This window comes from Peromyscus leucopus, chromosome 13 (assembly GCF_004664715.2).
Source record: "Peromyscus leucopus breed LL Stock chromosome 13, UCI_PerLeu_2.1, whole genome shotgun sequence".
Taxonomy (NCBI): domain Eukaryota; kingdom Metazoa; phylum Chordata; class Mammalia; order Rodentia; family Cricetidae; genus Peromyscus; species Peromyscus leucopus.
This window is the reverse complement of record NC_051074.1, coordinates 63232026-63255656: the sequence shown is the minus strand read 5'-3', so window position 1 is coordinate 63255656 and position 23631 is coordinate 63232026. Positions and strand designations below refer to the sequence as shown.

At 44.0% G+C, this 23631-nt stretch overlaps 1 protein-coding gene across 1 annotated transcript; it reads right to left on the bottom strand.

Annotated features, from left to right (window-relative positions):
- Positions 1-23366, bottom strand: Nemp2 (nuclear envelope integral membrane protein 2). The gene is made up of 9 exons (XM_028886728.2): positions 23246-23366; positions 16467-16582; positions 13822-14053; positions 13632-13704; positions 6084-6177; positions 5173-5287; positions 3230-3455; positions 606-782; positions 1-151 (listed from the first exon to the last, which is right to left on the bottom strand). The coding sequence occupies exons 1-9, from the start codon at positions 23337-23339 to the stop codon at positions 13-15; spliced, it is 1266 nt and encodes a 421-aa protein (XP_028742561.1). The 5' UTR covers positions 23340-23366; the 3' UTR covers positions 1-12.
- Positions 23367-23631: the final 265 nt, after the last annotated feature.

Genomic DNA, 23631 nt, shown 5'->3' with positions numbered 1-23631 from the left:
TTCAGAATGAAGTCAACTTGCGGGGAGACTGTCCGTAGGAAGGCTAAAGAGCTGCTCTTCCAAGAAGGCGCCCCCAAGGCCATACTGCTTTTCGTGTGTGCTGACTTCTTCCGGTGACAAGTGGCTCGCCCCGAGAACAAAGTCTGCAAATCTAAGCAATTTTAAACAGTTAGTGTCGTCCCAGAGGTTTATCTGCAAGACGGTGTGTGCCTCGCTGCTTATCCCTTTTAATTAAATCCGACGGTGTCAGCCGAGGAAGGCATTTGCACCCAGTACAGAGCTGGCTGATGGGAGTCTTCTGCAGACGGCTGTGCAGGGGGAGGTGGAAGTGTGTGCAGGTTTACGAGGCCCCACCACGGCCAGGTGCACCCAAGCCATTCACTCATCTGCTCCCTGCTCCCTGTGAGTGCAGAGTGCTGGCCATAGCTCAGGGTCGATGCCTCGCATCAGACCCATATTTTCTCAGACCTTAGCAGCGCCCCACCAACTTTGGTATAAGGTGTAACTAAGAGAAATGGTTGCTTCTAAGCAGAAATGTGTGCTCAAAAACACTGTGTAATTTTCTAGTCGCCCAAAACCTGAGGTGTGGCCCGCGCAGGACTTACTTTTTAGGAGCCTGGAGTCTGGAGACAGCCAGCCAGGAAGGGAAGTCGGGCCTGCAGCAGGCACGGCGCAGCTCCTCGAGAGCGCTGGTTGTTTCTGCCTCAGCTTGCTCCCTGTACTCGTCGTCCGTGAGGTACCTCACCATCAGCGGTTCCGTTGTGAACCACTGCCTCACTTTCCTAAAACACATGACATCTGGTTGCCAGATTCCTGCCCAATCAATCCTTATGACATAAAAAATACGCATCTTAGACATCAACGGTAATACACCTGAGCTCCTTGTACAGCACTCTGTGCTTTCCAGTCCTGTGACTGGGGGGTAAGGAACGGGCATCGTGGGCCTGCTGTGCCTCCCTGCTTCTCTGACCACCATAGCAATGTCCTAAGGCCTTTGAGAATCAATTTCTGATTGAGATGTTGATTACAATCTTTTAGTGATTTCTAATCACACAACAGACATGAGGTCTGGCTTCCTAACTCTTTGCCTGCTGATTTTCTTTGGCACAAACAGAAACAGGCTCTCAGTGTGTCCTTTTATGGAGACCAGCGGGGACGCACACTGCTTACTACAAGAAGCTGGATCTGTGGGCTATCACTTCCACCTAGTGGTGGAGCCTCTGACTAACCGGACACAGAGAGGAAGTGCCACACAAAGGTCTGCATGGGAAAGAACTGACATTCGTTTTTCTCTGGCTACACACACACTAAGAAGCCAGAAACTAGATTTTCTTTTCCAGTCAGAAAAGTAATAAATGTCATAATAATAAAGCAACCTGTACTTTAGGTTCAAGATGCTAATAAGGACATATTCGTGATAAGGTTTTAAATAACGTTTGTGCTACATTCATCTGTGAATCTTAAAAATGTTTACAGGTGACATGCACTCTAACTTAAGTAGAGATTTCCCAGGGTTTAAAAACATACATTTTCCTTGAGGGCTGAGACCGTAAAGACCAAAGGTGGCTTCCCTCTTAAGCTTTGTCTAACGTTGATGAACTGGATTGAGGGACCAGTGACTGTTTGTCTCCTCTTCTGAACACCCAGCCAGGTTTCCTACAGGAAAACCCAGGCTCTAGCCCAGAAAACAGGGCACAACCCAGCTGCAGGGTGCACTCATGGCTGGACTTGACCAATCGCCTCCCAGCTGGAGGGCGCACTCATGGCTGGACTTGGCCAATCGCCTCCCAGCTCCACCCCACCTGTGTCACATGAAAAGAAGGAACGGAGTGTCACTGTCTCATAGGTCACTGTACAGGTGAAATGGGACGTTTATACAAACTGTCAGCAGCTAATCCAAAGATCAGCTGTTACATAGTATTAACATGTATGCAATACGTAAACAGTTTTTGCAAACTAGCAGGTCTGATGCAAATGTTGTTTAACTTGTAAGTTCCTGCTTTAGTCTCTGTGTTTTCATATAACTGTTCTTTAGCAACATTTAAAGCAGACAGCATAACAGTACATATGGATTGTTACAGAGCGCCCCACTGATGCATAATGGAGTCGTCATGCCAATGACAAGACACACTTGCTACCGGCAAGACAGTTGGGTGGCTAAGGGAAGGAGAAGGGAACTCTCTCTCCTACTCCAAGTCTGTGTCAGTGTCTGTCTGGACCACAGCAAGGTCTAAGAACGTCTTCCACTGGAGGAGCCTCCTCGTCTACCAGCCCTCTAAGCCAGAAAGCCCATGGGTCACCAGCCAACAGTTACTCACTGTCTCAAGTTTAATTATCATCTGTCAGCTGTATTTTTTTATTTTTCATTAGATTAACTGCCAACATTTGCACTGTAAGGATTACATCTGAATTCCAGTCTACATCTGCAGTTTTTCTAGAATATCAGATTGAAAGAGGGACCCACATTTGCATATGGCAACAATTAGCTCCTGCTGGTTTTACCTGCTGCCTTTGCAGTGGGGGTGCAGTGAAGAATTTCCCACAGTCCTCTTGGCCACCCACTGCCTCGGCCCTGCCTGGGCCCAAGTGTTTGGATTTATATCTTCTGTGTAGGCAGCCACCAGGGAGAACCCCCCCCCCACACACACACAAACACATCTTTTTTTTTTTAAGGCAGAAGATATATAAATGCATCTCCTTATCTCCACAAGCACACCTCCAGGACAGACCATCTCCACCTGTGCACCTGACACAGATGCACAGACTATGGAAACACACAACAGTGTTGTGTCAGCAGAAGCTACCTTATCTAAGCCTTAATTTAAAACCTAAAACAAAGCCAACCTGCAATAAAATGAGTTGAATAACTCCTTCCAATTGTTTATGGTACATTTTCTCCTAATGCTTATCTCATGAGCACAATTAGCATTACTATAGCAATCTTGGTTCTAATGAAAAGAAACGTATGATAAAGGTAGACATTTTAGGCAACCCCGAGCCCAAGCAGTTTTGCCGCTGATTTTCGTGAGCTCTAACTACTGAGTAGTTGGGGTTACAAGTCAGTGGAGATGGGAGCAGATGCTTAGCGCTCTTTTTCCTCTGCTCCCTCAGAGTGAATCTTCCAGATTAAATATAATTACCTGTAAGGTGTAACCAAAGTATCTTTCCAAACAATAAATAAAACCGAAACTCAAAATGTCAGAGTTGGTAGCAATGAAAAGATACTCACCACCTCAGATAACCGAGTGCTCTCAGTGGGTAGCACAGACTCCAGGAGAACAGGAGGAGGACCATAACGGCATAGGCAAACTGAGGAAGGGCCACACCAGCGTAGACCAGGACCAGGGAGAAGAACCGCAGCGTCCACATCAGAAGGCCTCTGCTCCACTCATCAGTGAGAGGCCCATGCCTGTAACAGGTGGCAAAGCTAGACAGTCCGACGACCAAGACATAGCCTGGAAATGAAGAAGGACAACAGTTTACCTGAACTTGAGAACTGATGTGGAAAGTCTGGCAGGGCCTTGACTAAAAAATAACATCTACCAGAAAACCTTAATTTAAAAAATTAAGAAAACAAAAAATATTTCCTTTTCCCAATGAAGGTTGGAAAAAGCACCTACAGCTCATTAGTCCTTGTACTTGAGCTCACAGGCTGACTTTTAAAGATGTATTATAATTATCCATCTGTATGTACACATGTGCATGTGGTACCCGCAAAGTCAGAAGAAGAGGTCAATACCCTAGAACTGGATTACGGGCAGCTGCAAGCTAACCAATCTAAGTCCTGGGAGCAAACTCCAGGCCTGTGGAAGAGCACTCTAAACCACTGAGCGGTTCTTAAATTGTAATAATTTAAGGTATACACTGATAATTACGGTAATATATAGTCCTGTCTTTCTAAGTCCAATGTCCTGAGCGGACAAATGATTCCTGGTTGCTGGGCAAAAGTAAGCCAGTGGATTTCACAGGTTGCTATAGACCCATTTTTAATGTTTATCTTCTAGTCACCAAAGGAGAGTGTCATTTTACAAAGGAGCGGTCAGGTAGCCATCCTTGCAGTCCATGGTTACCAATGGTGTCAATGGTGTGACACACTAGGGTCCGGTGCCATCAGATGGGAAGTGCACATCACTTCCAACGATTCCCACCACAAGTGCTTAGTTTGTTTCAAAGCAAACCTTGAGATTCAATTTCTTATTTGCAGTCGATCCGGAAGAGAAATGAACACGTAAAATGATGCCACAAAATGGGCACCACAAAAATCCAGAGAGTGGACCTTTCTCAGGATGCCTCTGTGATGAAATAAGCCATGATGGATCGAGAGTTACCCAGCCTAGCAGGTACTTTGGAGGTTCAGCACGATGTCTGGGTTATGCAGTCAGGCAGCAAGGGTTAACTCAAAATCTTAATGTGACCCGGGCAATAGGTGATTCTATGCAATTATTAATCTTTAACATTTACTAGTGAGGTTAAGGATATAACTCGGTGGCACAACAGATGGCGAGTATACATGCCACCCCGGGACAACTGCTAGCATTAACAACAGTAGTGAATAGTTATTTGGTTATACAGGAAGATGTTCTTGTTGTTTGGAGACAAAGGGTAAAGAACTTACAGGAATATTCCATGTTATGAGTAAATAATAACTACTTTAATATAATAGGAAAGCAGGCTAAAAATAGTGTTTAAGAATGAGTTGCTTTTATTTTAGCAACATTGACCTTATACGTGGAATCTGATGTTGATGAGGCTCCAATTCCCATTATTTCCTAACAAAATCAAATAATTTTTGTAACATACAACAAGGGGATTAAATAGTAATTCTATCCTCTGTTTCTGAAAAGTCAAGTTCTCATTAGTTACATCCCCCAGAAGCCATCTCTTAGAGCATTTACATTGCAGCCTAGATGTGGCTAGAGTTCGGCCACAATTCTGAAGCATTTTTACTCTTTTGATGATTTGCACAGAAAACTAAGGAAGGTTAAAAAGGGAAAGAGTTTAAAATGGGATCCAAATGAACTAAAATGCCAACTATGGGAATGAAATAAAATATTATTTTTAATTGTACCTCTCCTTAAATCAAACGAGAATATATATGAGAGAAACATGTCAGAGATCCTCTGCTTGCACTTTTCAGCCTAGCCAATGGAGGGTTCTTCTGTGTTCACCTACCTAACACATACACTCTGTGTCCACACCACAGCCACTTCAGATCTTCCATCAACCGGCACACAGCATAAGCTGAAGCAAACCAGCAACCAACCATTAGCGCCCCAAATGTGCTATGCTGTGTGTGGAAGAAAATAAACGACACAAAATATATATAATATATTTTGGTTCATTCACTCTCATAAAAGTAGAAGCAAACAAACAAATTCTTTGTTCTGGAAACATCTAGGTCACGTAAAAGTACTTATCTAATACTCTCTGAGTCTCATGTTCAAGGTATGGCATGGTCCTCAGAGGAGAGTCGTTTTCATACAGGAGCTTAATGGCATGTAGACTTGGGTCCCACTGCTAGACCAGAATCTACATTTTAACATGCTAACGTGTACATTAAAGTTGGAGAGCACTACTAAAGTATAAAATTATCTAAAAAACAATGGTGGTATTTAGAGCTTTAATCAGAGTAACCACAAAGTTACAATCATGAATTAATATTTATTTCTTCTTTGGGACATTATTTTTTGGAATATTTTTTATTATTAACTTTTATATTTCTTTTACATAACAACCACAGTTTCCCCCTCCACCTCCTTTATACATTATTTTATCGAAGGAATAGAGAAGAAACAACAAGAATAAAAAACCCAGATGTGGCGCTATTATGTAATGCTCCAAAGACTCAGGATCACTCTCCCACGATACATTTCATAAAAGGGTAGCAAAAATATCACCAAACAACATAATCCTATATATCACTAATAAGCACAAACTGACTTTTCAGAAACAGACACACGCTAAGGTCAATTTACACAGCAAAGGAGCACAGCTGAATTAGGAAGTATCACAATATGAATTAATTTTGATTAACTTTTTAAGTTTGGTTCTCATTTTCACTAATTTGCATATAAGATACCTACCTTTGGAATGTATCTCCTCGACATCAGAAGGACAAAGACTAGCGTCATCAGAACACCTAACACGGTACCCGAAGAGTAATAGAAGACAGGGCTTCTGTCGAGACAGAGGAAAAGCCATGTCAACAAAGCAGCATTTTCAGTAATAAAAACTGAAAAAAAATCACAACACTCCGTGTGGCGACAGTGACTGGTAAGGAATGTTAAGAAAGGAAAACTCTGATCACACCCCATGTATTTAAAATTGAAATTGGTACTTGAATGTTTCAGTAAATAGACTACTGCTGAACGTCTGAATTGTCTTCTATCTTCAGAATGTGATCCACTAACATGTGCACCTGTCACAAAGCAAGCACTTGCCTGAGAGCTCTCCAGGAATTCCCAGATACCCAGGGACAAATCTTACAGAGGAGGAAACCAAGACAGCAAGAAGTGAACCAGGACAGACTCCGCCAGCTCCGACTGGACCAGGAGGTGAGTCTTTGTTCTCCTAGGCAATCACCCCAGCATCTAGGCTTTAGGCTCAGGGGCACAACTAGTGCCCCCATACCCCACCAATTGCAGCCCCAGCAGGCAGGCCTGACTATCCACTCCCCCCCCCCACCAGACCCTGTAACCTACAAGCCCTAATCCATCCCCCAAACCCACCTATCCTCCAAGAACACAGCTGCTCCCTGAGACACAGACTCTGCCAGCTCCAATTGGACCAAGAGCCCCAATTGGACCAAGAGAACTCAGCTGCTCCTTGAGACACAGACTCTACCAGCTCCAATTGGACCAAGAGCTCCAACTGGACCAAGGGACCTCAGCTGCTTCCTGAGACAAGACTCCACCAGCTCCAATTGGACCAAGAGACTTCAGCTGCTCCCTGAGACACAGACTCTGCCAGCTCCGATTGGACCAAGAGCTCCAACTGGACCAAGAGACCTCAGCTGCTCCCTGAGACACAGACTCCACCAGCTCCAATTGGACCAAGAGCTCCAATTGTACCAAGAATGGCTCCCTGAGACACAGACACTGTTTGCAAAAACTGGAGGAAGAGATGGGTAGATGCCAATGCAAGAAAACATTCAACAACATAAGAGCAATATGGCACCACCAGAACCTAGTGGTCCTACATCAGGAGGACCTGAACATCCCAATGTAGAAAAAGCAGAAGGAAAGGACCTTAAAATTGGCTTTAAGAAGATGATAGAGGCCTTTAAAGAGGAAATAAAAAATTCCCTTAAAGAAATTGAAGAAAAGACAAAAAAAAAATTAGAAGAAAGCAAAAAAATCCTTAAAGAAAGCCAAGAAAAAGCAATTAAACGGGTGAAGGAAACAGTTCAAAACCTGAAAATTGAAATAGAAACAATGAAGAAGACACAAACCAAGGAAATGCTGGAAATAGAAAATCTGAGTAAACAAACAGGAACTACTGATGTTGGTTATGCTTATAACCAACAGAACACAAGAGATGGAAGAGAGAATCTTTGGCGTGGAGGATACAATAGAGGAAATAGATTGTTAGTCAGAAAATATACTAAAGACAAAAAAGTCATAACACAAAACGTCCAGGAAATCTGGGACACCATGAAAAAGCCAAACCTAAGAATAATAGGGATAGAAGAAGGAGAAGAATACCAACTCAAAGGCACAGAAAATATATTCAACAAAATCATAGAAGAAAACATTCCCAACCTAAAGAATGAAATGTCTATGAAGATACAAGAAGGTTACAGACTGGACCTAAAAAATAAGTCCCCTCACAACATAATAATCAAACCACTAAACATACAAAGAAAAAATATTAAGAGCTGCAAAGGAAAAAGGCCAAGTAACATATTAAGGCAGACCTATCAGAATAACACTTGACTTCTCAGTGGAGACTCTGAAAGCCAGAAGGTCCTGGACAGACATTATGCAGACACTAAGAGACCATGGATGCCAGCCCAGACTATTATACCCAGCAAAACTCTCAATTGCCATATACAAAGTAAACAAAATATTCCATGATAAAACCAGATTTAAACAATACCTATCCACAAATCCAGCCCTACAGAAAGCACTAGAAGGAAAAATCCAACCCAAGGAAATTAGATGCACCCATGAAAACACAGGCAATAGATAATCCCACACCAACAAATCCTAAAGAAGGGAAACACACAACACTACCACCAAAAAATAACAAGAATTAACAATCACTGATCATTAATATTCCTTAATATCAATGGACTCAATTCACCCATAAAGACATAGGCTAACAGAATGGATATAAAAACAAGATCCATCCATTTGCTGCATACAAGAAACACACCTCAACTTCAAAGACAGACACTATCTCAGTGTTGGGTAAAGGGCTGGGAAAAGTCTTTCCAGTCAAATGGACCTAAGAAGCAAGCTGTTGTAGCTATCCTAACATCTAACAAAATAGACTTCAAACTAAAATTAAAAAGAGATCAAGAAGGACATTACATATTCATCACAGGAAAAATCCATCAAGATGAAGTCTCAATTCTGAAAATTTATGCTCCAAAGGGCACTCACATTGTAAAAGAAACATTATTAAAGCTTAAATCACACATCAAACCCCACACACTAATAGCAGGAGACTTCAACTCCCCACTCTTACCAATGGACAGGGCTGCCAGACAGAAAGTTAACAGAGAAATAAGGGAACTAACAGATGGTTATGACTCAAATGGACTTAATAGCTATCTGCAGAATATTCCACCCTAACACAAAAGAATATACCTTCTTCTCAGCACCTCATGAAACCGTCTCTAAAATTGATCCCATACTTGGTCACAGAGCAAATCTTAACAGATACAAAAAAAAAAAAAAAAAAAAAATGGGATAACCTCCTATATTTTATCAGACCACCACGTCTTAAAGATAGAATTCAACAACAATACAAATTACAGCAAGCCTACAAACTCATGGAAACTGAACGACACTCAACTGACTCATCACTGGGTCAAGAAAGAAATAATAAAGAAATTAAGGACTTCCTAGAATTCAATGAAAATGAATGCACAACATACCCAAACTTATGGGACACTATGAAAGCACTACTAAGAGGAAAGTTCATAGCACTAAAAGTCTACATAAAGAAGTTGGAGAAATCTCACACTAGCAACTTAACAGCATACCTGAAAACTCTAGAACAAAAGAAGCAAACTCACCCAGGAGGAATAGACACCAGAAAATAATCAAACTAAGGGCTGAAATAAATAAAATAGAAACAAGAACAATACAAAGAATCAATGAAACAAAAAATTGGTTCTTTGAGAAAATCAACAAGATAGACAAACCCTTATCCAAACTAACCAAAAGGCAGAGAGAAAATATCCAAATTAAAAAAAAAATCAGAAATGAAAAGGGAGACATAACAACTGACAATGAGGAAATCCAGACATTTATCAGGTCATACTTCAAAAACCTATACTTCACAAAATTGGAAAATCTTAAAGAAATGGACAAATTTCTGGATAGGTACCATATAACCCAATTAAATCAAGACTAGACAAACAATTTAAAGTCCTATAACTCTTACAGAAATAGAAGCAGTCATTAAAAGTCTCCCAACCAAAAAAAGCCCAGGGCCAGAATTCTACCAGAATTTCAAAGAGCTAATACCAATACTCCTCAAATTGTTCCACACAACAGGAACAGAAGGAACATTGCCAAACTCTTTCTATGAGGCTATAGTTACCCTGATACCCAAACCACACAAAGATGCAACAAAAAGAGAGAATTACAGACCAGTCTTCCTCATGAACATTGATGCAAAAATACTCAATAAAATACTGACAAACTGAATCCAAACACACACACACAAATCATCTATCATGATCAAGTAGGCTTCATCCCAGAGATGTAGAGATGGTTCAACATCCAAAAATTTTTCAATGTAATCCACCATATAAGCAAGCTGAAAGAAAAACACCACATGATCATCTTATTAGATGCTGAAAAAGCCTTTGACAAAATCCAACACCCCTTCATGATAAAGGTCTAGGAGAGATCAAAATACAAGGAACATACCTAAACATAATAAAGACAATATTTAGCAAGCTGACAGCCAACATCAAATTAAGCGGAAAGAAACTCAAACGGATTCCACTAAAAACAGGAACAAGACAAGGCTGTCATTCTCTCCATATATACTCAATATAGTACTCCAAGTTCTAGCCAGAGCAGTAAGACAGCAAAAGAATATCAAGGGGATACAAATTGGAATGGAAGAAGTCAAACTTTTGCTATTTGCAGATGATATGATAGTATACATAAGTGACCCCAAAAATTCTATCAGGGAACTCCCACAGCTGATAAACATCTTCAGCAATGTGGCAGGATACAAGATTAACTCAAAAAATCAATAGTCCCATATACACAAATGATAAACGGGCCGAGAAAGAAATCAGAGAAATATCACCCTTTATAATAGCCACAAATAACATAAAATATCTTGGGGTAACTCTAACCAAACAACTGAAAGACCTGTATGACAAGAACTTTAAGTCCTTGAAGAATGAAATTGAAGAAGATATCAGAAAATGAATAAATCTCCCATACTCATGGATAGGTAGAACCAACATAATAAAAATGGCAATCTTACCAAAAGAAATCTACAGATTCAATGCACTCTCCATCAAAATCCCAACACAATTCTTCACAGACCTGAAAGAACAATACTCAACTTCATATGGAAAAACAAAAAACCCAGGATAGCTAAGACAATCTTTTACAATACAGCAACTTCTGGAGGCCTCACCATCTCTGACTTCAAGCTCTACTATAGAGCTATAGTAATAAAAACAGCTTGGTACTGGCATAAAAACTGACATGTGGACCAATGGCATCGAATTGAACATCCTGACACTAATCCACACACCTATGAACACCTGATTTTTGACAAAGGAGCCAAAAAGTGTACAATGGAAAAAAGAAAGCATCTTCAACAAATAGTGCTGGCATAACTGGATATCAACGTGTAGAAGGCTGCAAATAGATCCATATCTGTCACCGTGCACAAAACTCAAATCCTAGTGGATCAAAGACCTCAACATAAATCCAGTTACACTGAACCTGATAAAGGAGAAAGTAGGAAGTAGCTTTGAATGCATTGGCACAGGAGATCACTTCCTAAATATAACACCAGTAGCACAGACACTGAGAGAATCAATCAATCAATGGGACCTCCTGAAAATGAGAAGCTTCTGTGAGGCAAAGGTCACAGTACATAAGACAAAATGACAGCCTACAGAATGGGAAAAAAAATCTTCACCAATCCCAGATCTGACAGAGGGCTGATTTCCAAAATATATAAAGAACTCAAGAAACAATCCCATTATAAAGAGGGATACAGATCTAAACAGAGAATTCTCAACAGAAGAATCCCAAATGGCCAAAAGACATTTAAGGAATTGTTCAACATCCTTAGTCATCAGGGAAGTGCAAATCAAAATGACTCTGAGATACCATCTTACACCTATCAGAATGGCTAAGATCAAAAACACTGATGACAGCTTATGTTGGAGAGGATGTGGAATAAGGGGAATTCTCCTCCACTGTTGGTGGGAGTGCAAACTTGTACAGCCACTTTGGAAATCAGTATGGCAGTTTCTCAGAAAATTGGAAATCAATCTACCTCAGGACCCAATGACACCACTCTCGGGCATATACCCAAGGGATGCTCAATCATACCACAAGGACACGTGCTCAACTATGTTCATAGCAACATTATTTGTAATAGCTAGAACCTGGAAACAGCCTAGATGCCCCTCAAACCAAGGAATGGATAAAAAAAAAAATGTGGTACATTTACACGATGGAGTATTACTCAGCTGTAAAAAAAAAAAAAAAATGACATCATGAAATTTGCAGGCAAATGGATGGAACTAGAAAATGTCATCCTGAGTGAAGTAACCCAGACTCAGAAAGACAAACATGGTATGTTCTCACTCATAAGTAGGTAAGTAAGATAATCAGACTACAACCTACAGCTCCAGAGAAGCTAGGAAACAAGGAGGACCCTAAGAGGGATGTATGGATCACCTTGGGAAGGGGAAACAGAAGAGATCCCGATGAGTAAACTGGGGATGAGGCGGGGCAATAGAGGGGAGGGGATGGGAGATAAGAACATGAGGGAACAGGATGGTGGAGCTAGGGGAGGGATGGAGTAGAGCAATGAAAGATATCTTGATAGAGGGAGACAGTATGGGGTTAGGGAGAAACCTGGTGCTAGAGAAATTCCCAGAAATCCACAAGGATGACCCTGGATTAGCCTACTAGCAACAGTGGCGAGGATGCCTGAACTGGCCTCTCCCGTAATCAGATTGGTGAGTACCCTAACTGTCATCATAGAGCCTTCATCCAGTAACTGATGGAAGCAGAGGCAGAGATCCATAACCATGCCCCAGGCTGAGCTCTGGGAGTCCAGCTGAAGAGAGGGAAGAGGGATTCTATGAGCAAGGGGGGGTTGTCAAGATCATGATGGGGAAATCTACAGAGACAACTGAACCAAGCTCAAAGGAACTCACAAACTTTAGACCCACAGCTGTGGAACCAGCATGGGACCGGACTAGGCCCTCTGCATACGGGAGACAGTTGTGTAGCTGGGTCTGTTTGAGGGGCCGATGTGATCAGGATCTATCCCTGGTACATTACCTATGGTGGGACACCTTGCTCACCCCGATAAAGCGGAGAGGGGCTTGGTCCTACCTTAACTGAATGTACCAGGCTTAGCTGTCCCCAGATGGGAGAACTTACCCTGCTGGAAAAGGGGATAAAGGGGAGGGGGGGAGGGGAGGGGGAGCAGGACGAGGGATGAGAGGGGGAATCTGTGGTTGATATGTAAAATGAATAAAGAAGCAAGCAAACAAACAAACAATAAAAAAAAAAAGAAGAAGTGAGTCAGCTGCTGGAGGATTTACGATAGCAGCCTGGCTTGTGAGCATCCAGGCTTTCCTCTTCTTGCCACAGATATATTACCCAGTCAGAAAAGCTGGCAGACAACCTATACACACCTGACCACACCCTAAGGAAAAGCTCAAAAGTGAACAATGGTAGGAAAGATGGAGAAATATTGGTATGAAGCAGGCTGGGCAGGTTAAGAAGTAAATATTGTCAAGAGAGTGGTTTTTAGAAACAAAACATCAGGGCAACATGTGCATCCAAGAAGCAAGTCTTTGTCACATCCTACATCCGAATAAGGACAGCAAGCCCCTGGAATCAGAAAACCTGAGCACAAACCTTGACACTCACGAGAACGAGTCAAGTGATGATGGATGTGGGTTCTGTAATCAACAAAATAAGAGCAGTACCAAGTTCATATGTGTGTACATATGCAAACTAACATAAGCAAACATACTCCGCATCATGTATGTATCTGCTCTACAAACAATTACCGCTGTCTTTAAAGATGTTCTACGCTGCCTTCAGCCCTATCATTTGTAAATCCCAGAAGAACCACAAATGTGTGGTGGTGGACAAATATTCAGCACAGAGTCAGAAACAATGCATACAGCTTTGCATTGGAACACTACAAATATAAAAATGGGTACTTACTGGCTCAAGGTCTTTGCATAAAAGAAGAGGAAGATGCCTGTCACAAACACAAGGAAGAGTTTGAAATCCACAACTGGAAAATAAAAAGACACCAACACCACAGATGTTTGTGTCAGAGTATAAAGTTGCAGAAAGAACAAGCAAATCAACTTACTGAAAGTCCAGTCAGCCATAACGACAACAGACTTACTCTTTCGGTCCACGCTTACTGAGTAGGTGAACACCCTCCCGATGGGCTTCACAGAGAAGCATACAGTTTCTCCATATGGACTGAAGACCATGGTCATTTCCTTAGACTCCTCTGGTACCCAAAAGTTATGAGCCACACATTTGATAAATGACAGGATGGTTTCTGGATGCTGGCAATTATGACTTCCTGTGACATATACAAATCTGAGCAGGTCTGAACTGCTAACTGTCACCTACAAAACAAGACCGAATCAATCCAGGCAGAATCAAAACTTTCCCCTCAGCTCAAGCCAAGGAGTAAGAACTCAGGAATGGCTGAGCAAAGAAGGCTCTGATGCACAGGACAGGGCTCTGGTCCCGAGTGGCTGGAACGTCACACTCGCATTTAGTCTACAGATGCCTTGGGCAGTGGATGTTTTGTAGGAGTGGCAGTGCATGTGGCTCTAGTCCCAGCACTTGGGACTTGGAGACCGTGCGTCACATACGGAGGTCACACTGAAGTTAGCAGCATGGGGGTGGTAGGGACCTTGGTGTGGAAGTCTGACCGGCCAAAGTGCTTAGAAAATGGGAGAAGCACAGGCTGCAGACGTCAACTTTAAAGGGAATTTCACTACGGTGGGAAGCAGAGAAATGAAGAAGAGCTAGATCAAAAAAGTGGAGTCCACAGAATCGTGACATCTTACAAACAGAAAAGTACTACTGTCACTTTGTAGGAATCATCCCGTGGACAGGAAATGCTGTTGGGATAGACTTGAGCAGGCAAGGGTGGGTCTGACCCAGTGCACCAGTCAAGGGCTCAGACACACACACCTCCTCCGAGGCAGACATTTTGTCTTCACAGGCAGGGAGCAGAGCGTGTGCCTACAGGTGCTGAGGTGGGTGGATGTCGAGAAAAAAGAGTACACAAGATTTCTAATTTTTCCCACTTCTTCTTTTTCTTTCCCATACATGACCTCAATCTTTACTTTTTACATTTTTTTTTAAACTGAAAATAACTTTTTCTCATTCAATATATTTTGATCATGGTTTTCCCTCCCGCAACTTCTCCCAGATCCTCCACACCCTTTTTTCCTCTGGTTTGAAAATAAACAGGCATCTAAAATAAATAAATAATAATAATAAAAAACAAACAGAAAAAAGTACCCGAAGAAAAATCACAAGAAACACATATAGAGCCAGGCAGTGGTGGCGCATGCCTTTAATCCCAGCTCTATGGAGGCAGAGCCAGGCGGATCTCTGTGAGTTCGAGGCCAGCCTGGTCTACAAAGCGAGATCCAGAACAAGCACCAAAATACCACCGAGACACCCTGTCTCAAAAATAAACAAACAAACAAAAAAAGAAACACATATAGAGACACAAATTCACACACACAAATCCCATAAAAACACAGAATTGGAAAACAGGACATATAAGCAAAAGACCTGTAAGAACAATAGTTTAAAAAACTATAAAAATATCATTGAGTTCATTCTGTGTTGCCCATCTGCTGCTACACAAGGGGCCTGCCTTCCCCAGTGAGACTCCACTAGAGAAAATTAACTTTTCCTCTGCACAGTAGTCAGCTGGAGATAGCTTCCAGGTGGAAACGGGGGCTTGTGTCCACTTCCCCTCTCGGCACTGGGACCCCATCTGGCTTAGACCTGTGCAGGTCCTGTGCATGCTGCCACAGTCTGTGAGTTCTCATGTCCATCAGTCCTGTTACATCTAGAAAGCCTTGTTTCTTCGGGATTTTTCACCCCCTCTGGCTCTTACAATCTTCCCACCTCTTGCTCCTCAGGGGATTTCCCCCCCCCCATTTTTAATTAAGTATAAGGGTCATTAGCCAAGCATGAAGATGGGGAGGAGGTGTTGGAGTTGCAGGGTCACTTGGTGAAGAGCACAAGGAATGAACAGGGATGTGCTGTATGGATTACTGCAGCTTTCATGTCCCAAAAACTCCCTGGAAAAAATGTACAAGATGCCCCAGGCATGATGGCACAAGAAACCACATGAGCCTCGAACATGTTATTCTCTAGCAAGAGTACAAGTCGACATCATGTCTTGGGACGAAGTCAGGCTATCCCTCAGCCTACAGCACTTCTTCCCCGTCAACCGCCTTGGCAATTCTCTTTACCAAAGTCTTTCTGCAATGTCACATTCTCAGCGAGTTCTCTCATCACTTTTTATTACTGCCTCTTTGTGTCCTTAGAGAAGTGGTCCTCAACCTTCCTAGTGCTGTGACCCTTTAATATAGTTGGTTCCTCATGTTGTGGTGACCCCCAACCATGAAATTCTTTCCATTGCTACTTCATAACTATAATTTTGCTACTTTTATGAATCATAATGTAAATATCCGTGCTTTCTGATGGTCTTAGGTGACCTCGTGAAAGGGTTGTTTGACCCCTCCAATGGGGTCATGAACCACAGGTCGAGAACCACTGACTTAGATAGTATATTCATTAGGAATGGTCAGGGGAAGACCTGGGCAGATATAAAGAGGAATCAATGTCCTCCCCACGTGACACCTCCTTAAGCCACCATATGCCACTCACGTTAGCTTTCATCCTGATACATCAGCTATATGTCATACAAAACAGATTTTTAAATCCCAGAATGGTGCATTTTAGTCCCACATTTTTAAGACATGATATAAAAGTAGACCTAACCTGCACAGTTGACCACACATACATCCACTCTATTTGTGAATTTTGATTGTAGCAGTAACAGTCTGACACAGAAGTTTTAATTAAGTCCATTTCCTTCAGAGATTTACATCTTGGAACTGAAAGATAAAAAATAAAATAAATGGGTTTCCTAAGTATTTAATTATTTTTTAAAAATGTGTGCAAAGGGAGATTGTCATAGTTTTTAGAATTCTATTACCAAAAATTCTTGTACATGGTGATTAGAGTCCTTCACTCTTCCTAATTTAGCAAGTGTCTGTCTGAAAATGTCACACCCAGCGTCAACACTCTTAGATCACATATGAGCATCACACATGCACCAAGAAGAGCAGTACCACACCCAGAGTCAACACTCTTGGTTGCATAGGAGCATCATACATGCACCGAGAACAGCGTGTCTTTGGTCCTAGAGTAGATGGCCAGAGTTAAGGGAAGCTTCGTAGAAAAGAAATACGAGCAGATGACTCAAGAGTAAGTTACAAGCAATGACAGTTTCAGGCCTGAGAGATAACAAACGTGAGCGTTACTACATGAGTGACGTCATGTTGGTTCAACTCAGGGACGAGGAAGCAAGGACAGACACAAGGAGCCATCTGGACACCTCAGCTGGAGGTAAACAATGGCCATTTCTACATAAGGAATCTGTACTTCACTCTGAACGCAGAGCACAGGTAAGTATCAAAGATGAGGCAGGAAGCAGATGCCATTGAAAAGGGCTGAACTCAACTGTAGTCAGCTCTGGGCAGGACAGTCACTACTTACCAGGCAGAGACACCCTCAACAGGGGGAGGCATCTATCACCTCCAGGCCCCATAGCAAGGAGAGGACCCAATTACTTAGGGTATGAACTGAGGAAGGAGAAAGAACAGATTTAAGAGCTCTTGGGGAGAGAAATCAACACATTTTGGAGAGTCAGTGGATGAAGGAGATGAAGATGTGAAGGTTTCTGGTGGATGGAGAGATGGTGAGCATTTACCCAGATCGGAAGTGCTGATGTAGAGGTAGGTTTGTGAGAAGAATGGAAGACGAGTTCAACTCTGGACAGATGGACATACAGTCAGTTTTCATTGGTTCTAAAGAAGATAGACAGTTCTATAGCCAAGAAGATCTTTGGCTGGAGTTGAATATTGACATACAAGTATTAGTGTGTGCACAAGTAACATTAATGTAGCATTTAGCAATGCAGTCTGAGGGAGACGGGTCCTCTAGTGCAGATCCATGTGATAATACTACAAAAGAGTTAAAAAACAGGCTTCGTTTTCTTCTGCTGTGTTTGAATTTTAACTAAGTAGGCTTTCTGGAGTCCAAGACAGTATGTCAAACAGGAAATCTCCTCAGGAATAGGAAACAGGAGCAAGGAGTACTTGTGGGTACCCAGGGAAACAAGTCCTTTGCCCTATTCCAAGTACAGCTGAGGAAAACTGTAGACAAACCTAAAATGAGGTTAGAACAAACTGTTATACCCAAGTTGGGCAAGGACTAGGTAACCAGTAGCTACTAGCTGATCATTATACCACATATATATATGGAGAATAATGTTGAATAAGCTCAACAGGTAGCTGCCTTGGCTGAAATGACCTTTGTGACAGGCTAAAGTGAGGACAGGAACAGTCTCACTTCCTAAAACAGTTGCACCAAAGTGACAGCTTGGTTATCTAATGACCCAGGATATTCTATTATGACTAACGAATCCCTTCACTTTTCCTCTTAGCTTAGTGATGAAATGCACGTGCTTTTAAACTCATCAACAGTGCCTGAGCTGAAAATACAAGAATCTAGGTCAAGAGCCAGGTTCCCAAGCAGTAAGAGGACACTTGCAAGACTCCACTAAGCACAGGACACCAAAAATTAAAAACGTCTTATACATAAAAACCCCGAAGAAGACAGTAGAGCCATGAACACATAAGACAGCCAAGGTGGAGGCCCTCGTGGGTACAACTGAGATGCACACAGCTCAAGGCCAAGGGCAGCAGCCCGAAGGAGCAGTCTTAGGATGTCTGATGCTGGCAATTAGCTATAGAAAAGAAGGAGGTCAAAGAATGTGAGGTAAAACTGGGAAGCACTTGAGCAACTGTGAGAACACAGCAGCACACCTTGGAAGCCAGCGGATGGGATGTAAGGTCTCAGGCCCGGCCTTCCCACGTCACTGCTCTCTGCCTCCTGCAAGGTCTCTGAACAGGAACCAGAGCTAAATTGGGCAGCTCGAACTGAAACCCTTGTACGGTGAATCCTTAATAAGGGATTCATTTATCACTGGAAAAGAGGACGTCCCAGCAGGGAAGGTGAAGGGCATGGGGTCACGTGTTCACGGCCCTGGTGTCCCGGAACTTTGTACAAATGCTCATTCACAGTCCAGCATTTTGTCACTGGGGGGTGCTTCATGCTCCGGGGTGGGGTGTGGGGGGTTCTTAGAGACATCTACAAGGGTTCTCCCTGTAATGCCTCTCTTAGTGAGCCCCATTATTTAAGGGCTGAATTAGCTCCCACAGAAAGCTTTGTGTCCGTGGTCTACAGAAGTATCTCCTGTGAGGACGGACTTGTAAACAAAGGCTACCATCATGAAGGCTTTCCACTGGGTCCCAAGGCTGTCTTCTAAATCACTGGATACCTGAAGCTCTTAAGAGTAGGACCATGTATGCAAGCACAGTGCCATAGCATGGATGTGGGAGCACATGCTTTATTATGCAAGCAATATTCATTTTGTACTTAAGATTACTGCAACAGCCTTCTGGTTGGTCTCCTACTTCCAGAACTAACCCCATGATTCCTCCACCTTTCTTTCAATAAAGCATATAGGCTTTTTATAAATAAAGCATCACTCAGGGCCCATTACTTCCTCTAATCACTTCTGCTAACACCATGAAAACATCTACCCTCCTTCTGAAAGGCTCGTGTACCTCTATGGCTTCCTTTTCCTCTACCTCTCTCTTGCTTGAGGGCTCCACCCATAACAGTCCACCAACCCTTCTCAAAGTACCGGCTTCCTCCTGCCTCAGGTCTCCCTGGACTGCAACTCACCAGATCCTGGCAGGGCTTACACCTGTCAATAGCTGGTATGTTTGCCCTGATGCCACCTTCTCTGGAAGGCCTTCTCTGAGCCATGTCTGAACATGCACACCCAACTATGCTCACCTACTTCCTGCTGTCTACAGTCTTCATCTCACACATGCACTTCTTATCTTACTCTCTCTATGGAGTTACTGAATCCTGCAGATCTCACACATGCATCTTATCTTACTCTCTCTATGGAGTTACTGAATCCTGCAGCTTCTCACACATGCATCTTATCTTACTCTACGGAGTTACTGAATCCTGCAGATCTCACACATGCACTTCTTATCTTACTCTCTCTATGGAGTTACTGAATCCTGCAGATCTCACACATGCATCTTATCTTACTCTATGGAGTTACTGAATCCTGCAGCATCTCACACATGCATCTTATCTTACTCTATGGAGTTACTGAATCCTGCAGCATTCAAGTACCTGTCATTTGCATGTGTGTTGCAATCTGAGAGGATTAGAAGATTACCTGAGCAAACGTAACCCAGTGAAAACACAACCAGTTTCCGTGAAGAACTGCCAGCAACAAGAGGTGCACCCTGCCTCCCCTTAAAACCTCCTGCACAGTGTCACTCTGTGTCCAGCCTGTACCACGCCATCCACTCCAGAGCCCATGCAGCAAGGAAGCCAAGTGTGAAGTCACCAGTGTACCCTGAACTAGAGGGTGAGGCTGGTCCCCCTGAACAGCTGCTGGCTGAGGACTATCTTCCTTACTCCTCCAAACACAGGAGGCACGAATCTTGGTTTTGACCTCAGCGTCTGCTATATAAGGGACTTCCTGATTAGAATGTGTTCTGGATTTCCCCTCAGTCTTCAACAGATTAAGGAACAGGCAGATGGAATTAATCACATTACCAAAGGTCTCACGTCGGGTTTATGTGAACCAATGAAGGAGATGTCTCAGTTGGCTTTAAGTATCACGAAGCCTGTAATATTCAGCTCATGTAGTGTGGGACTACAGTGGTCCCCGCTTCTGCGGCTTCACTTTCTACTGTCTCAGCTACCTGGGGTCAACCACAATCCAAAAGAATTAAATAGAAATTTCCAGAAATAAACAATTCACAAGCTTCAAGTAACTGCCGAGTGTATTCAAGTGTATTGTCAGCATTGTTGTATTACTAGTCACTGTGAATCTCTAGCTGTCCTAGTTCACACACTGCTTCAGTGAGGAAGGAGTGGTACCCATGGAGCTCAGAGCTCTGTAGCTTCATTCTTCTGCTCGGGGTGCAGAAGTCCCTGGGGGCAAGGGAGCATCACTGCACACATCTGGAAAAACAGCCTCACACCACCTGCTTTGTTAGTAAGTCAGAAGCAAACGGCCCCTTTAATGCTGTTCTTGTTTATTAGCTCCCTTAATGTCTAAGTATATTTAACTTCAAGAGTTTAGTCAGACATACGGCAGAAATATTCAGTCAAAATGTTAGGAGCAGGTCGTACTTAAATCTACTTATAGGTTCTTCTAAAAATGAAAAATGCAAACACGTCTCAAGCCCCGGCAGATGTTAAACCACTTCCCATGTGAAAAAAATAATTCATCAGCACTCCTCCTGGGAACCTAGCCTTCCACAGGCTGCACACGGAAAAAAAAACGATCCCCTAATGAAACCAGAACAGAAACAGAGCAGACACGTCAGCACGCTGCCGTCCTGTTCATCAAACCCAGGCTTGGTTCTCCCGGGACGGGGAGAAGCAGGGAAAATGAAAATGCGAAAAGCCAACACACTGTCCTTGTGGGGGCTCACGTGGCTCCAGATGAAGTGAGGATCTGCTCGGTATTTTTGGTAAACTCACATTTTTCAAAGGTGCAAGCTACATAACAACGTCTCTCTGTACCAACTCATCTGTTGCTTTTCACCTGAATATAAATCCTGGTTTTTATTCCTCCAATGGCAAGGGAACGGAACTGAAATTAGTACATCCTACCCCATACACAGTCTGATTCTAACTTCAGTAGACATTCTCCCTTGCCACAGAAGAATTTCAAGCTGTAAATGTGAAATGACCCCTTGTTGGAGGTAGGAGCCTGGGACGCCATTTCTGGAACCCCAGCTGAGGGGCAGCAGTTACTATGGACCTGGCCTATTGGTTTCAAATGAAGAGTCATGCTTGACCTGACATTTCTCTTCCTCAGACAACTACCTCTGTCTCCCATGACAGGTGTCTGCCTTTTCTACAAACAGGGTGACAGGGGCTGGCCTCAGAGTGGATGCCATGACATGGCTGTGGGTATGTGCTCAAGGCACGACCTCAGAGCTGAAAGGACCTTAGGCGTAATCAAAAGCAAGCCTCCATGCTTTGGACAGCTCCTACTTGATGGTGGGAAGGACCAATTGTCTTCCACTGTTCTCAGTTTCACTTGCTAAAGCTCCAGTTTTTGGTGTTCAACCAAGGTCTGAAAATATTAAATGAAAACTTCTCAAAGTAATAACAAGTAAGTTCAAATAGCTTTCCCCACAAGATCTGATTAGAACTGCATTTCTAATAATTACCTTTCTCCTATTCTACCTGATTTATAATTAAACTTGCTGACAGGTATGTATATACAGGAGAAGTCTATGTGAGGTTCAGTACCATCAGAGGGTTCAGGCAGCCATTTGGGGTGCCTTTTTTAAAAAACACACTTCCTGTGGGTGAGGGCATTTACTGCCTCGCTGTCTCCTCCCAGGGTTCCTGTAAAACCACAGCTTTTTCAGTAGTCCCTCTTGGGCCTAGCCACTGGGGGGGGGGGGGAGTTCTCACAGTGTCACTGAACACTCCAGGACAATGGTCACCTCCTACGTGCATAAAGAATTTCTAGAATGGCAAGACAGAAGTCGCCATTTTTCTCAGCTGTGGACTTGAGTTTTATCACCTCGTGGGTGTCTGACGCCTCCCACGCAGGAAAGTCCTGGTGTGTCTTTAACACCACCGGGGACCTTTACCCCTAGGTGATACCAAATCTGTGAGCCCAGTGTGACAGCCCTATAACCCTTCGCTTGGGAGGCAGGACTGTTACACATTCGAGGCCAGCCTGGTCTGTACAAAAAAGCTCAAGGACGACTGGGGGGCAAGGCGGCGTTGTCAGAAGCTCGTAACTGCTTACTGAACATGCGTTCTCTCTTTCAGTCTTAGACACCCTACTGACTGACTTCCTTGGTGTGGGGAGAGAATCCAATTAAAAGCCCACACCTGACAGCCTCCCTTGCGTCCATGGTGACCAAGGATGCCATGGACAATGCGAACAAGCGACCTTTTAAAGGACGCCACGGAACGGTAAAAATAAACGTTAAGCTCGTGGAGAATTGTTTTGAGTTTTGCAGCTACAACTTTCTCAGCCAGGGTCTTGAGCACCCCAAACAGTCCAAGCAGCTCCCAGCTGCTCCCGAGGCACCGCGTTCAAGGCTGGGGCATCAGCAGTGTTTTGCATAGGACCAGCCACGCAGGTCACAGCAGCCAATCGGGGACAGAATTACGGTTTCATTCTGCAGCTTTTATCCTCCTCTAGTATGGAGTTTCATGAGATCTGTGCAGACGGATAAGACCAAGGTTTCGGACAGATACTGGAGCCAGCTGTGCTGAGCGGGAGCCCGGCGGCGGGATCCCGCACAAATCAAAAACCCGAAGCGTCCGGATGCTCGCAGACAGGGGCGGGGCCTGGCCGCGCCCACGTGTGACCCTGACGCCTGGAAGGGAGGCCCCCCGCCCGGAGCCGGGGTTACCTGACATCGCCGCCTCCTCCTCGCGCACCGCGCCCGCGGGCAGCGTGGCCAGGGGCGGCAGCCAGAGCACCAGCCACCAGGGTCCCGGCGACATCGCGGCCGGAGAGGCGGAAATGGCGCAGGCACCCGCGGGCGGGAAAGCGGAGGCCGGGGGATGGGGTGGGCGTGGGCGGGGCCGGCCGTGGGCGGGGCCGGCCGTGGTCCCGCCTCCCGGGGGTCCGCGGTGCAGCCGCCTGGTGGCCTCTAGGGGGCGGGCCGGCCGTGGGCGGGGCCGGCCGTGGTCCCGCCCTCCCGGGGGTCCGTCGTGCAGCCGCCCAGTGGCCTCCAGGGGGCGCGCACCCCAGGGATGGCGGAGGCGGGGCCGGCCGGGGCGGGCCGGCCGGGGG